We start from the raw sequence: 15,575 nt of genomic DNA on the forward strand, positions 1-15,575 counted from the left end.
CTTAGGAGGTGAGAAAAGATGTTGGGATGGAGGTTGGGGTGGGGAGAGGCAGCCTCAAGCTGTAGACGAGCGCTGGGGGAGCCCTGAGTTCATGGGGTTGGGGGTTTTCCCCGCAGCGGGAGGGTTTTGGGGGGTCAGACCAGTCCTGCCACGCGGCGGCTCAAAGGCACGAGGCGCTGGCGCCTGCTTTGGGGCGGTCCCTCGGCAGCGCTTGGGCGAGTTGCTGAGCCTCCCTGCCTCAGTTTCCCCACCTGTGGGAATAAATACCTGCCCGTCAAGCCCTCACAATTACCAACGAGTTAATCACCATATAAAGACGACAGTGATATGATTGGGGGGAGGGGGGGGAGCGGGGAATAGGAAACCCTTTTTACAGCTGGACACACCCCATGGCCCATTTCTTGGGGGGGGGAAGGTGGGAAGATCCAAGTGCTGTCACATCTCCAGGTACCCCAAAAAACAATGACCCGAAACTATGACCCGAATCAATGACCAAAATCAATGACCCGAAACGATGACCAAAATCAATGACCCAAAACGATGACCAAAACCGATGACCCAAAACGATGACCAAAATCAATGACCCAAAACGATGACCAAAACCGATGACTCAAAACGATGATCCAAAATGATGACCCACTCGCTGTTCATCCTTAAAGGTCTTTTCCATCCTTAACGACTCCATGAGTCGCTGATTCCAAGCACTTTGAGCTACCAGATGGGCGTCCCCTTGGTGCCGGGGTGGGCGTTGGCTGTGGGGAGAACCCTTGGGGCACCCATGGGTGCTGCACCCACTGAGCCCTCCCCGGGGACCCATGAGGAGGGCAGGGCGTTGGCCGTCCCCTTCACCCCTTCCCTCGCCTGTCGCCCGCGGGTGATGATTCACGGCAATTTTCCTTTTAAGGTTGGGCTCAGCGGGGAGGAAGCAGAGGAGAAGGAGGAGGAGGACACTCCTTTGGCCTTCGCTGGCTCCTCCCGCTCTCGCTCGAGGCTCCGACGCTCAGCCAAAAACGAATCCCAGCGACAGAGCTCGGCAGAGGCTCCGACGGCTCCCGGCCCCGCTCTTCGCCCAAAGCGTCTGCCCTACGCCCGCGTCCCAACCATGGAGAGAAACCACCTAGTACAGAAGGCCAAGCTGGCCGAGCAGGCTGAGCGCTACGAGGACATGGCAGAGTTCATGAAGGCGGTGGTGGAACACGGCGAAGAGTTGTCCAACGAGGAACGCAACCTCCTCTCCGTCGCCTACAAGAACGTGGTGGGTTGCCAGCGCTCGGCTTGGAGGGTCATCTCCAGCATCGAGCACAAAACTGAAGAGGGGGACGACAAAGCGCAGCTGGTGAACGAATATCGGGAGAAGGTGGAAAAGGAGCTGAATAGCGTCTGCGAAAATGTCCTGGCTTTGCTGGACAAGCATCTCATCAAGAAGGCGGGCGATCCTGAGAGTAAGGTCTTCTACCTGAAGATGTTCGGTGACTACTACCGATACCTGGCCGAGGTGGCCACCGGGGACAGCCGCAAAGGCGCGATAGACAAAGCCCAGAAAGCCTACCAAGATGCCATGGACATCAGCAAAAAGGAGATGCAACCCACAAACCCCATCCGCCTGGGGCTGGCCCTCAACTTCTCCGTCTTCCACTATGAGATCGCCAACGCCCCCGAGCAGGCCATCTCCTTGGCCAAGACCACCTTCGACGAGGCCATGGGGGACCTGCACACGCTCAGCGAAGACTCCTACAAGGACAGCACCCTCATCATGCAGCTGCTCAGGGACAACCTCACGCTATGGACAGCCGAGTGTGCCGGAGAAGACGGTGGCGAGGCTGGTGAAGAGCCCAAGAACTGAACGGCCCCTTCGTAGCTGGGGACCAGCCCCTCTCCGGTCCCTTCATGGTTTCATTTTTTTTTGGGGGGGGGGGGGGTATTTTGGGGGTATTTTTTGGGGGGAGGGAAGGTGTCTTGGCTCCCGCCCGGCCCCTCCAGCTTGGATGCCAAGAGCTGAGGGCCATGTGCGGTGTTTGCGGGGCAACTTTGCCCTTCCCTCTCCCCCGTCCTCTGCTCTGGGGTGGGGGAAAGTAGGGAGAGGTGGTGCTTCCATCCCAGAGGGCTGCCAGCCCCCTACTATTTAACATTTTGGGGGGTTGCCCAGCCCGGCGTGTGCTGGCTCCAAACCCCCTGTCCTGGAGGGCTGGAGCCGCGACGGGAGGAGATGAGGGGCCAAGACGGGGCAAGGGGGGGGTCTGGGCAGTCCCCTCACCTTGGAGGGGGTGGTCACATAATGCCAAAACCTCTGTGCGTCTCCAATAAACCGTCTCCTGCACGTCTGCCTCTCGTCTGCCTCATCTCTCCCCCGCGCACGTGTCCGGGCAGCTCCTGCTTTGCCACCCACTCCACCGGCTGGAGAAGCCGTTGGGTCCCTCAGAATCCACTCCTCCTGAACCTCCCAACCCTGGGATGGGGTCTCAAGGTGCCCAAGGAACCCCCATTCCTTGATGGCTGGAAAACCACAGCCCACGGAAGAGCTCCTGGAGTGGGTTCTGCTGCCGTGGGGTGAGCTGTGGCGGTTTCCCTGCCCCACGGTGGGGTGTCCCATCTCCTTGATGCCAACTCCGCGGTGCCCCAAAACCCATCACCAAGGTCCTCGTGTATGTTCCAGCTCTCCTCTACGTCCAAGGTGGGGTGGTTGGTTCCCATATTGGCACCCGCAGCGACACAGGGACAGCCCTGGGCTGTCATCGGGGTGGAGACGTCCCCGTCGAGGTCCGGACGAGCTGAGACAGGAGAAAGCTCAGCATTTCTGGCCCTGGCGCCCGGCCACGGTGAAGGGCGCAGCCCCTTCTCCCCCCCCCCCCCCCCGCCTCCCCGCTACCGCCAGCACGAGTTTCGACATGAAAAATAATTACAATAAAATACAGTCACGGCACCCTGGGCTATGAGCTCATCAGATCAAGCGCAGCAGGGCTGGGCAGGAGACGGCTTTGATGGGAAACGCCGGGATGCCAGGAGGAAACACACGGTGACTCAAGACGTGCTGCCGTGGCTCAGCGGGGTCCCCAAACTGGGGACAGGGGGGGGGGCACACACCAGCCCTGAGCCCCAGCATGGCCAAACCAGCATGCTTTGAGCTTTGGGGAAACTGAGGCACAACAAGGGAAGCACTCCCTGGATTGCAAAGCCCAAGGGAAGGGACCAAAGCACCGTGAAAGGGACCAGGTTGGGATGGAACGAGGTTTGCGAGGGCTCTGCCGTGGGAAAGCGCTGGCTGCTGGGGGAGGTTGGGCTGTGCAAACCAGAACCTGTTTGCCCAGGATGGGATACGTCACCTGGAGCAGAGCCCATCCCAGGGGATTATCCCCTACGAGCTCCCCAGCCCCTTGCCCACCCCCTCGATCCCTTCCCCATCCCGGGATCCCGTAGAAGCCAACATGAGTGTTGCCTTGGCGTCGCCAAGGACCGGGGCAGCGGCTCTGGCAGGTTGCAGTTTGCTCGGCAGGTCCCGGCTGAGCTGGGGGAGCCCCCGGCACTCTCGGGGAGCTCAGTTGGTTCCTGGGGGAAGGCCAGCGAGGGGCCCCGACGCTTGGCCTCCGCCTGGCCCCGAGCGCTCCCAGCCTGGGAACCAATCCCCAGACCTGTAATTAGCCAACGTGGGGCCGGTTGACGTGAAAAACGAGCCAAGGACTCTCACCGGCCCTTGACCCGGCTCTGGGGACGTGAGCGGCTTGGACTGGTTCGTCTGGAGGAGGGCGAGGTGGGACCTGGGGGTGCTGGTAACCACTTGGGCATTTCTTGGAGCCCAAGGGTGGTGGGAGGACGATGGGAGCCCAGTGGCTTCCCTGGAGTTAACAGATTTCAACAGCACCCAAAATTGCAGCGTAGGTCGGACGATGCTCCCCGGCCTCGCAGCTGGTCCAGCAGCTTTTCAGGGCTGGGAGGGAGGTCTCAATCCTTTGTGAACCCTCCCAGGAGAGGATTGTGTTGCTGGGGAGTGTGGACCCTGTTTCATGCAGGGGAGGGGACCAGGGAGACATCAGGCCCCATCCCCAAACCCTGGCTGGGACACGCAGGAGGATGCTCTCAGCATCCCTGAACCCGTGCAGGAAGGAGCACGCAGCAAAGCTCTCAAATATCTGTGTTTTAGTGTCTTTTACACCAGCAGAACAAACACCTTGGGTGTCCCCCACCCCAGAGGCGTCCTCAAAGGGGCTTTCCTGATTGTGGCTAGTAGCCATGGGGTTAAGGCCACTGAAAGAGGTCTCTGGGCAAGCAGGAGCTGCTGTCCCTGGCCGTGCTGCCCACACAGGGGCATTTCGGGCTCATCCTGAGCGGGGCTGGAGGGCTGCAGGACCCACAACCAGGCTTGGCTTTTGCCCCTGGCTCTCGGAGCCTCTCCAGGGCTAGCCGGCTCCCGGCTGGGCCACCAGCATCTCCCCAGTGTGGCAGCACCCAAGGGAGATGGGCGGGCTGGCTGTCACCAGGTGGGTGCTTGAGCTGGAAGGAGCTGAGGTTTTGATTCTCCCACAGAGGGGAAAACTCACAGCCTTCAAGGAGGAGCCCTGGGATGGAGCTGGCATCCCCTAATCTATTCCTAAGGGTCACTCTGGCCCCATCCGACATGGATTTTAGCCCACCAGCTCATGGATCCCACAGCCCTGGTGAGGCTCCCAAGCTCTGACCCATATTGCAATGGTTGGGGCTGCCGAAAACACTCGGAATTTCATCCCTGCACCCATTCTTACACACTTGCTGGCTCGGCCTGATCCAGGCACTGTGTTTTGGGGTGTGCAGAGGGACCCTGGGGGTGACCCAGCTCTGCAAGCGGCTGCGGTGACACTTTGCTGGGTGGGATGTGCAATCAGGGTTCCAGCATCGTGGCCTGGCTGCAAGGAAGAGGTTGGGGCTGGAATCGATGGAGAGGACACCACAAACCCCAGCTCAGCAGCTGCAACCAAACCCCAACCACCTCCATCCCAAAAACCATCTTGCCCAGGAGGTCCCACATGAGGTTGGAGTGGGATCAGCCTCTGCTGGTGCCAGGTTTGGAAGGGCCGGGGCAGGTAGGACCAGCTCAGCAGAAAGCCTGGGATGTGCCTCAATTAAGGTGACTAATCCTGGCCCTTCGCCCCAGCCGATTGCTCAACGGCAGCGACAGGAGCCAAAGTGTCACCTCCCTCAGCCCTGGGAGCCTCGGCGAGGCTCCTGTTCCCTCCCAATATGGGGACATGCGGGTGCAGGAGCCAGCGTGGTTCCACACTGGAGATCTCCAGACATCCCTGCCCTGGCCGGGAGCAGACAGGATCGTCCCTGCTGAGCTGTGGGGCCCAATTCATAGAGCCATGGAATCATGAAGGTTGGAAAAGCTCTCTAAACTCAGCCAGTCCAACCATCAGCCCAAGCCCACCGTGCCTAATAAACCACGTCCCAAAATGCCATGGCCATGGTTTTTATGAACTCCTCCAGGGATGGAGACTCCACCACTGGCCTGGGCAGCCTCTGCTGGGGCTTCACCACTCTTTCAGCAAAGAAATTGTTCCTAAAATCCAGTCGAAACCTTTCTTGGCACAACTTGAGGCCATTTCCTTTCATGCTATTGCTTGTTACTTCGGAGCAGAGCGCAGCACCCACTTCGCTACAACCCTACTTTCAGGCAGTTGCAGAGAGCGATGAGGTCTCCTCTCAGCCTCCTCTTCTCCAGGCTAAACAACCCCATGTCCCTCAGCTGCTCCTCATAACTCTTGTTCTCCAGACCCTTTCCAGCTCCGCTCCCCTTCTCTGGATGCGCTCCACCCCTTCAATGTCCTTCTTGTACTGAGGGGACCAAAACTGAACCCAGGATTTGAGGTTCAGCCGAGTGCAGGGGCACGATCCCTTCCCTGCTCATGCTGCCCATCCCATGGATGATCCAAGCCAGGATGCTCTTGGCCTTTTTGGCCACCTGGGCCACTGCTGGCTCATGTTCAGCCGCTGTTGACCAGCACCCCCAGATACTCCTTTCCAAACAGAGCCCCTTGATGTGAAAACTCTCTGATCTTCGGGCTGTAGCTCTTTTAGAGCATTTCTTGCCTCGGACACAGCACAGGTTCCCTGAACAGAGATGTTTCTGTCACCTTAGACTTCCATTTCACCCAGCACAGCACGGGTGAGGTCGCAGATATTGCCTGGGTATTAAAATAAAAATGCCGAACAGCCACAAAGGCTTTGATGGCTCTTGCATAACTCCACCTTGACCTCACGGTACCCTTTCAAGCCACCAAATCTCTCAAAGCCATGAATAAACCACCATAAAATTCATTTTTATGACCACATATTCCATCCATTTACAGCAACTACAGGGGTCAAAGACAACCGGGTCAAGGCCATGAGACCACAAGGTAACAATCACAGAATCATGGAATGGTTTGGGTTGGGAAGGACGTTAAAGCCCATCCAGTTCCACCCCCTGCCATGGGCAGGGACACCTCCCACTGGATCCGGTTGCTCCAAGCCCCATCCAACCTGGCCTGGAACCCCTCTAGGGATGGGGCAGCCACCACTGCTCTGGGCAACCTGGGCCAGGGCCTCCCCACCGTCATTGTGAAGAATTTCTTCTAATATAAATCTTCCCCTTTCCTATTTAAAACCATTCCCCCTTCTCTTATCACTCCATGCCTTTGCAAGAAGTCCCTCCTCAGCTTTCCTGGAGCCCCTTTCAGCCCTGTAAGATGTTCTAAGGTCTCCTTGGAGCCTTCTCTTCTCCAGGTTGAACAACCCCAACTCTCTCAGCCCGTCCTCATACAGGTGGTGCTCCAGCCCTCAGATCATCTTCGTGGCCTCCTCTGGAGCCACTCCAACAGCTCAATGTCCTCCTCGTGCTGAGGATGGAGTTTCAGCTCAGTTGTGGTTAGATTGGCTTCAGACCTTCAGCCCCAGACAGCACCGAAATGCAGTGAGAAATACCCAGGGAAGTTCCTGGGATCTTAGGAAAAGAGCTCGGGCACTGACAGCAGACAGGGATTTGACTTGTATTTTAAATCAGTGTAGTCTTTCATTGCGAACTGATCTGGTTAAAGCACAAGTGTGTGCGTGCATCTGCAACCTCCTTCTCTCCCTGAGCTCCTCATTGTCTCCAAATCCTGGCCACAAATTTAAAGTCCCTGCTAAGGAAGATCCTGCTCACATTCAGATTCACCGAGTTCATGGTCTGCGATCGCCCTGCTGAGGGCCAAGCCGCCCCGTGAGAAAGAGCTGTCGTATTTTACGCAAGGTCTTGGGCAAGCCACGATGCTGAGTCTGCACACCGAGCTGGGAGTCTCCGCAGCTCCCATCCTACGTGCGGCTGCGGGAGCTGCCGGGAGGCTCTGGGAGTGCAAACACCTTGCTTTCCATCGCCCTGACCTCCCCAATTCACTGCACTGATGGACTCGAGCCGCTGCCAGCAGCACAGATGCAAAGTGGGAGGCACGTGAGGCTGAGAGCCACTGCCATCACCCTGGGGCCAGCGAGAGGGCAGCTCCAGAACGTGGGATCTGGAGAAGGCGCTGGAGAAAGCGAGCCCAGAAAAAGGAAAGTGGTTGAAGGCAGACAAGCCAGTTGCTGAGAAAGGCCCTGCATGCACATGACAATGTGTTCCAGTCTCACGCTGAGTCACACAGGGTCTTTCTTCATCGAAAGCCTCCAGAAGCTGAGCTTGCAGTTTGGGCGCGACTGTCAGCGCTGCCTGTGCTCCAGCCGCTCAGGCCCTGGATGAGCACACGAGGAGTGACCTGCTTTCACGTCTCACAGTCGCTCTTCCTCGCTCCCTGCAGCAAACGCTTTGTCTGCTCTCAGGTAGATCACAGAGGAACGCGACAGTGCAAACGCTGAGCCTTTCTGCAAGCCACACAAGGCAGTGGCTGCTGTGACGTTCCCATCAGCAGCTTTTTAGCCTCGGGCTTTGTAGCACTCTTGGGTTTTATTTATTCAGGTTCAGCAAACTCACAAGATGAAAGCAAGACGAAGGAGTTGTTTTATTAAGAAAGAGTCCATCATTATTTAAAAATAACAACCATCTTTCTGTCCTCCTTGAGACAGCTCGGAGGCTCCTCAGCCTGGATTCTCTTCCGAGCACGAGGCCCCTGCCTGCTCCTCCTATGCCGTACACCAAGAGCTTTAGTTTCAACTCTCACTGCAGAAGAGACAGGTCAAACGGATTTATCTCTCTGTGTCTCTCTTGATCATGATGGGAAGGAGACTTGGCAAAGGTCGGTCTCTTTCATCTCGCTTCCCTTCTCTTGCCAAGCATGCCTCCACCTGGCTAAACCTCCCTTGTTCCTAAGGAAAGAGCCAGCTTGCCTCGCACTCAGCCTTTCTGCAAAGACTGTGCAGCAGAGCTGAAGCACAAGAGACCAAACTCTCACAGAGAGGGAGTCCAGCAGTCAGACTTCTGCCTGGAAAGGCTTTCACTCGCTCCGAGTCACACAACGAGGAGATCTTTTAAGCTACTGGTAGGAAAAGGTGTCAACCAGGAGAGCAGCTGCAGAAGAGTGGGTGTGTTACAGATCCATCACTTCTTCTTCCACAGCTTTGTCCTGAGATTCAACATACTTCTCCTGCACTGCAAGCGTGCTGATAACATAGTAATTAAGGAAAACAAGGGGCTGGGCTCAAACAAACCCTTCTACAAGGAGCTTTTAACGTTCTCAGTGAGGAATCAGCCTCACGTTAGCCTGAAGGCTGGCAGGAAGACGGCAGTACTGGCAGCAGCATGCATCACCCGAGTTATTTCTGGCTCTGGCTGCTCCCAGACTTGACAAGCACAGAATAATCAATTGTATAGTTTGGACGAGGTAGAATGAACCGGTCCAAGTGAGTGTGAGAGAAAGCCAAGTTGTTAAAAGATTCCTCCCACATTCACGGTATCAATTAGCAACAAATGTGGTGGTAGCTTTGGTGTGGACAACTGTCTGCAAAGATCTGGGCTGAGTCTACCGACTCGTTCCCTGTGGATCCCCAAACAGCACCAGGTGATGTTAGCAACAACCCGGGCCTGCAGTCTCCCAGCTTCACCTCCAACCTCTTCCCCAGGGAAGGAGAAATTAAAACACCATGCAACAGAGGATCCATGGAGAAGGATACGAAGCAAAGTGGAAATCGGCTCCCACTGCTGCTGACATCAGAGCTTCCAGGCTCCTGTGTTCTTGGTCTCCAAAGGAATAGCCGTTGGCTTTGTCTACTGCCTGCATCACCTGCCGCATGCTCTCCTTATCCTGAAAGGGAGGGAGATGAAAGACAGGGAATTTGGTCCTTGCCTGGAAGCGAGAGCACGCATTGGGCTTTACTATGGGTTTTCTCCGAGGCTTTGGGCCACCCACACAGTACCCAGTGCCCGAATGATGCTGCTGGCCTCCTGGAGCCCAAGGGGCTGTCAGACAACCAGGGGCACTCGCTTTCAGCCGGAATCCCTGCTGGGTTGGTATCTCCACCCTCCTGCTCCCTTTCATCACCTCCTGACTCAGCCCATTTGCCTCTGTTGACATTTCTGCCAACTGCCAGGTTAACGTTTTCAGCCCTTCTTCCCAAATGTTCTCTTTCCAATCTTCTAATTATTCTGTGCTCCCTAATTTAACATTTTAGGTAATCACAGAATCATGGAATGGTTTGTGTTGGAAGGGACCTTAAAGCTCACCCAGTTCCACTCCCCTGCCATAGGCAGGGATACCTCCCACTGGATCAGGTTGCTCAGAGTCCCATCCAACCTGGCCTTGGACACCTCCAGGGATGGGGCAGCCACCACTTCTCTGGGCAACCTGGGCCTCCCCACCCTCACAGAAAATATCTTCCTGATATCGCATCTCAATCTCCCCTCTTTCAGCTGAAAACCGTTGCCCTCATCCTGTCCCTGCCCTCCCTGATCCAGAGCCCCTCCCCAGCTTTCCTGGAGCCCCTTTCAGTACTGGATGCTGCTCTAAGGTCTCCCTGGAATACTGGATAATACTTTGCCCAGCTTCGAAACGCGGGCACAGAAAGGCTGAATGAAGAGGGAGTCTTTATGCCACACTTCAGGACACAAGGCCCGCTTAGCCTCAAGCTCACTGGCCTCTTCTTTTCCTTTTTTTGCCACAGATCATTCCTAAGTCTGAATGTGTTTATCCTTCTCTATCCCAAGTCTCCCCACAGCTGAGGTTTGTGTCCCTCCTGGCTCCTAGCAGACATAACCTTGCTGCTACCAAACGTGTTGACAACATATCCAACACTCCCTGTTCTCTCTGCTCCATCACCTGGACATTGAGAGGAATGAAGGACACCAGGCTGTAATCCTCGATCACCTCCACCAACTTCTCGTTGAGGCGGCGGTAATTTCTGAAGAAGGGGTCGGAAGCTAAATGGTCAACCAAGTAGGAGAGGTCCAGGACCTCTGTGTAATAATCCAGGTTGAAAGCTGCAGGGAAACACCAAGAAGCTCTGAAGGCAACTGAAGAATCCAGTGAGATTTACACCAGTTCCCCAACCATCCCTACACCCGAGCAGCGATTCACCCCTGCTGCAGCCCAACTCTGTATGTCTCTCGCGCAGGAGCTCTTACCCAGCTTGCCGTACTGCTCAATAAGGTCCATCTTGGAGAGGACGTTGACATGGGGCAGTTCCACGTGCAGCATGGTCGCAAGTGAGGTGCAGAGAACAGAGATGAACTTGCCAGGGTCCGTGCAATAGTGAGAATCCACCAGATGCACCGCAGCCAGCTGGGAAGCAAGGACACAAAGTCAGGATCACGACGAGCCCCTGCGCTTGCTTTCGGGACAGTGGCTACAGGACAGTCTGTTCAGACCTAGCTATAGACTCCCAGGAAGGGAAAGTTACCACTTATCTTCCAGCTCCTGCACATAAAACATCCTCACATATGAGCACATATATATATAGGAGTAAATATTGCCACATTCCCACCTACAGACCTCCTGGGGGATTCAGGACCCAGGGTTCTGGTGCACAGAAAGGGCTGTGGGGTGCTGAGCTCCACCAGCAGCACTGAAAGACATTTAGACCTGCAACCACCCTGTCTTTTCTCAGAGCTTCTTTCTCTGCAGATGAAGTTACCACACTTGTCTGAACCCTGCAGGGTTTTTGGGGCTGGGAGATGGGGTTAACTCTCGTTCTGAATGACACCACTGCCTCCAGATTCCCACCTTCCCTACAGGAATGCTCAAGCACAGTGTGCACTCAGGAACAGTAACTGTAGCACACCACGCTCAGCTGGCAGAACCAATTGTCCTGCGGTTTAAAATAATAATTAATAATTAAATTAATGAACAGTTTGATTTGCTGTGTTTTGTGCAGCTCTAACAATATGGTCCAAGATCTCTGTTAAGCTCCTGCCTGTTACACAACATTAGTCGATGTCAGGGTTGTGAAGCCGAGCATGGCTGAGTCACAGCTATGCTTCTGCAGCACAAAAAAGCCAGTTGAAACCTCACAGGCAGGCATAAGCACTCGAGCATCACAACAGCGGTGTAACTCTCTTTTTTTAGTAACTACAACTCCACGTACATTTATTTGAATCAAAATAATCTCTAATGTGCAGATTCCCAGTGACATTCTCAAGCAAATGAACTTGCCCTTCCTGCTCACACCACACTGGGTTTGCGCGTTCATGGTTTGGCCCAAACGCAAACCAAACGCAGTGTAAGCAAGTTAGCTCAGTCATGGGACTCTTCTCACCTGTGCTTTCTCATTTGCATCTTCCATTGTGCAAGGAAGCACAGAGCATGTACGACAAAAGGCAGAGCGATTTGGCTTGGCAGGAGAGCCAGGTAGGGCCTGAGATGATGCCCGGATTTCTCGCAGCACAGTGCAAAGAATCCCTCGGTCACTGACCCCTCTGTTCCAAAATACAGCACCCACTTGGATAAAACATACAAGGGCTGCGGAGACGAGCCTGGAGCACAGCAAAAGTGTGTGAGGAAGGAGAACCCATGTTTCTGTTCACCCCAGCCCTGGAGGTGTTCAAGGCCAGCTTGGATAGGGCTTGGAGCAGCCTGATCCCATGGGAGGTGTCCCCATCCATGGCATGGGTTTGGAACTGGATGGCTTTAAGGTCCCTTCCCACCCAAACTATTCTGAAGATGATCCCACTGCATTAAATACCCTGAACAAGCTGCTCCTTTGCCAAGCTCTCAGAGCGTAAAATGGGTTAAACCCTCCTCCTTCTCTGATAACGCCATTTCACATGGAAGGCCAAGCTGGCTAGTGAAAAACAGTTATTGGTATCCACAATCAAAAGTCTGATCCCGTGGGGTACAGCTCCCCAGTCCCTTGCACAAGAACATGGGGTGCCAGGCACTGATCCCAGCTCCCTGCAGAGCCCCAAACCTACCCTGAAATTCCACTTGGCCAACTGTGCGAAGACATTCTTCAGGGCGTCATGGTGGGTGTAGAGCTCTACCTGCCCCGGGCAGTCAAACAAGCAGTAGTGACCCCTGCACGCCGCCAGCTTCTCCTGTAGCCAATCGAAGTTGGCCTCCAGGTATTCCATGCAGTAGATCAACCCCCCGTTGGGCCCCAGCTTCAGGTTCTCCATCACGTCAGGCAGGGTGATGAGCTCGGCGATGTCCACGGCGCACTGGTAGGGCATCACCTCGTTAGCAGGGTCCAGGTTCACCACCGACACCTTGCGCCCGATCCTGCTCATGAATTCCTGCATGCCATGGCAGTAGGTTGTCTTCCCGGAGCCCGGAGGGCCAATTACCACCTGGCCAAAGGCCAGCAAACTCCCCTTGCTGCCCTCAGACATGTTGCCTCATTTCCTTCTCCTTCCCTTGGCTGAAAAAGGAAAAACTCCCATTTAACGTTTTATTTGCATTAGTACAAATGTGATCTGCGGGATTCACACCCAGGAAGCAGGTGGAAAAAAAGGGAAAGTGCCTTTGTGTAACTGTTGTCTCCTGCCACGCCCTGCAGGGCCAAACCCCGTGCCGGGATGATGTGACCCCAGCTGGTGATGCTGTGGCTTGGAGATTGGCAAAGCCCAAACCAGACCCACAGGGCTGTGCCCACAGGACAGATCCCTACTCCCACCCATGTGAGGGGTCATTTTTAACCTTGTTGGGTCCTTCCTTGATGCAGGAGCAATCACATATTCCCCCACCCCACCATTTCGCCATGCCCTGCCTTATATTCTACATATCCTCATGTCCCTTGTCTCCTTCGTGTCCCCTTTCCCCACCATGGAACTCCATATTCCCACTCTCCATGTACGTTCCTTTTCCTGATGCCAATCTATGTCCCCTCTCCCACGTGCTCCTTCTCCCACCCTACATTCCCTCTCCACCCACCTAAATTGCACATCTCCCATATCTTCTCCCCATCATTCTATGTCCCCTCTCCCCCCATCCCCCTTTGCCTGCATCTCCTCTTTCCGCCATCCCTCTTCCCCTTCCTGCGTACCCTCCACATCCTCTCTTCTCCCCATGACCTTCTTTCCCCATGGTCCCCTCTTTGTCTACATCCCCTCTTCTCCCCATATATCCCATTTCCTTTCCTCCTTTTCCTTTCTTCTCCACAATGACACCTTTCCCCTCCCCTCCCCCCTTTTCCCTACACCCTCAGATCACAGAATCATGGAATGGTTTGGGCTGGAAGGGACCTCAAAGCCCACTCAGATCCACCCCCTGCCATGGGCAGGGACACCTCCCACTGGATTAGGGGCTCCAAGCCCCATCCAACCTGGCCTTGAACCCCTCCAGGGATGGGGCAGCCACCACTGCTCTGGGCAACCTGGGCCAGGGCCTCCCCACCCTCACAGCAAAACATTTCTTCCTAAGATCTCATCTCAATCTCCCCTCTTTCAGCTGAAAACTGTTCCCCATCGTCCCATCCCTGCCCTCCCTGATCTGGAGCCCCTTTCAGTACTGGAAGCTGCTCTAAGGTCTCCCCGCAGCCTTCTCTTCTCCAGGCTGAACAACCCCAACTCTCAGCCTGTCCCCGTACAGGAGGTGCTCCAGCCCTCGGATCATCTCCGTGGCCTCCTCTGGACTCGCTCCAACAGCTCCATGTCCTTCCTGTGCTGAGGACTCCAGAACTGGACGCAGGACTCCAGGTGGAGTCTCACCAGAGCAGAGCAGAGGGGCAGAATCCCCTCCCTTGCCTGCTGCTCCCATGGCTTTGGAGGCAGCCAAGGACATGGTTGGCTTTCTGGGCTGTGAGTGCCATTGCCAGCTCATGTTGGGATTCTCATTACCAGCACCCCAAGTCCTTTTCTTTAGGGGTTCTATCCCCTCTTTCCTGTGGATCTAAAGCTACTGGAGAATGTCCAGAGAAGGCCACAAAGCTGGGGGAGGGTCTAGAGAGGAAGCTGTATGAAGAGTGGCTGAAGTCACACTCATTGCAGTCTACAGCTTCCTCACAAGGGAGGAGAAGCAGGTGTTGACCTCTTCCCTCCGGACCTGAGGGCAGGAAGATGCCAGAGGAGGATTAGGTTGGACATTAGGAGTCCTCCCAGCTCCCCTCAGATCCCTCCTGCCCCCCGCCACTGCCCCTCAGGCCCCTCCGTTCCCATTATCCCCTCCCTCTGCAGGCCCCTTCCACTCCCGTTAGGCCCCCCCCCGCTCTCCCCAGGCCACTCCTGGCCCCTCCGATCCCCCCAGCACTCCCCTGGTCTCGTTAGGCCCCCCCGTTCCCTCAGGCCCCTCCGGTCCCCCCAGTGCTCCTCTGTTCCCGTCACGCCCCCCCCGTTCTCTTCAGGCCCCTCCTGGCCCAGTTCGGCCCCCACAATCCCCTCATGCCCCCCTCGGTCCCGTTAGGTACCCCTGTTCCCCCCAGGCCCTCCTCGATCCCCTAAGGCCCCTCCTGCCCCCCTCAGCCCTCCCCGTTCCCGTTAGGCACATCCTCAGCTCCCCACCCCCTCGCCCCTCACCGCCCCCTCCGGTGCCGCCGCCGCCGGTTCCGGGTCCCGCGGGTCCCGCCCCCCGAGTTCCGGGTCGCGAGCGGCACCGCCTCCTCCGCCACGACGCCCCCTCGCGGTCGGGAGGCTCCGCGGCTCCAACACCTCCGAGACGCGAACCCGCGACCCCCGAAGCGTGAGACGGAGGTTCGAATCCCGGCGCCGCCCCTCGGCCCCATTCCCAAGGGAAGAGGGAGTTCTTCCCTGCATCCCCGCATCCTGCCCTAAGGAAGGAGCGCAGAGCCAAGGCAGAGCCCGAGAACAAAGCATCCACCCGTTCACACTGAACCCTGCAGTTCTGGGATGCAGGGAGCAAGGCTCTGCCCCCCTCTAAATGTGCCTGTGTCAGGAAACCGGAGCGGAGCACATCAGGGAAGCACCCGCTACGCCCGACCGCAGGGAAACGCCTCCCACAGAATTATTCCGGAGGCTGCCAAGACGAGTCTTTCATCCAGACAAGTTTCTCCCAGGAGTGTGGGATCGTCACACCCAAGCAACGCGGAGCTGCGGGCCGGCAGCGAGCTTTCTGCAGGACAGTTACCGTACCGCGGCCGGCGCTGTCTGTACTTGTCCTTCCCTGGGTCTCAGGCAGCCACGAGCTGTGAGTTCCAGATTTTTAGGCTGACCCAGCACACAAGTTTAGTTGATCCAGGCTGTTGGCAATGCAACACCCTTCCCTGTTCCCACTGAA

General features: G+C 56.2%; 2 protein-coding genes across 5 annotated transcripts; one reads left to right on the forward strand and one right to left on the reverse strand.

Annotated features, from left to right (window-relative positions):
• Window positions 1-948: 948 nt before the first annotated feature.
• SFN (stratifin) lies at window positions 949-1,904 on the forward strand. Its single transcript, XM_009557555.2, has one exon. The coding sequence runs from the start codon at window positions 1,103-1,105 to the stop codon at window positions 1,841-1,843; it is 741 nt and encodes a 246-aa protein (XP_009555850.1). The 5' UTR covers window positions 949-1,102; the 3' UTR covers window positions 1,844-1,904.
• Window positions 1,905-6,597: 4,693 nt separating this feature from the next.
• Window positions 6,598-14,936, reverse strand: GPN2 (GPN-loop GTPase 2). 4 transcript variants are annotated; one of them, XM_054086627.1, is made up of 6 exons: window positions 14,858-14,936; window positions 12,320-12,765; window positions 10,535-10,691; window positions 10,230-10,390; window positions 9,088-9,218; window positions 6,598-8,577 (listed from the first exon to the last, which is right to left on the reverse strand). In XM_054086627.1, the coding sequence occupies exons 2-6, from the start codon at window positions 12,734-12,736 to the stop codon at window positions 8,505-8,507; spliced, it is 939 nt and encodes a 312-aa protein (XP_053942602.1). In that variant the 5' UTR covers window positions 12,737-12,765; window positions 14,858-14,936; the 3' UTR covers window positions 6,598-8,504. The 4 variants fall into 4 exon arrangements, with proteins under 4 accessions (XP_053942602.1, XP_053942603.1, XP_053942605.1 ...); XM_054086628.1 differs by lacking the exon at window positions 14,858-14,936 and adding an exon at window positions 13,933-14,461; XM_054086630.1 differs by lacking the exon at window positions 14,858-14,936 and adding an exon at window positions 13,044-13,066.
• Window positions 14,937-15,575: the final 639 nt, after the last annotated feature.

Source organism: Cuculus canorus, chromosome 22 (assembly GCF_017976375.1).
Source record: "Cuculus canorus isolate bCucCan1 chromosome 22, bCucCan1.pri, whole genome shotgun sequence".
In the NCBI taxonomy this organism is placed as follows: domain Eukaryota; kingdom Metazoa; phylum Chordata; class Aves; order Cuculiformes; family Cuculidae; genus Cuculus; species Cuculus canorus.

Bases quoted from the DNA above. Each gene is read 5' to 3' on its own strand.
- SFN (XM_009557555.2), top strand. From the start codon at position 1,103: ATGGAGAGAAACCACCTAGTACAGAAGGCCAAGCTGGCCGAGCAGGCT.
- GPN2 (XM_054086627.1), bottom strand. From the start codon at position 12,736: ATGTCTGAGGGCAGCAAGGGGAGTTTGCTGGCCTTTGGCCAGGTGGTA. The intron at 10,692-12,319 runs GTAGGTTTGGGG...CTTGCTTCCCAG, and splicing joins TGGCCAAGTGGAATTTCAGG to CTGGCTGCGGTGCATCTGGT. The intron at 8,578-9,087 runs GTATCCTTCTCC...CTATGTTATCAG, and splicing joins GCCGATTTCCACTTTGCTTC to CACGCTTGCAGTGCAGGAGA.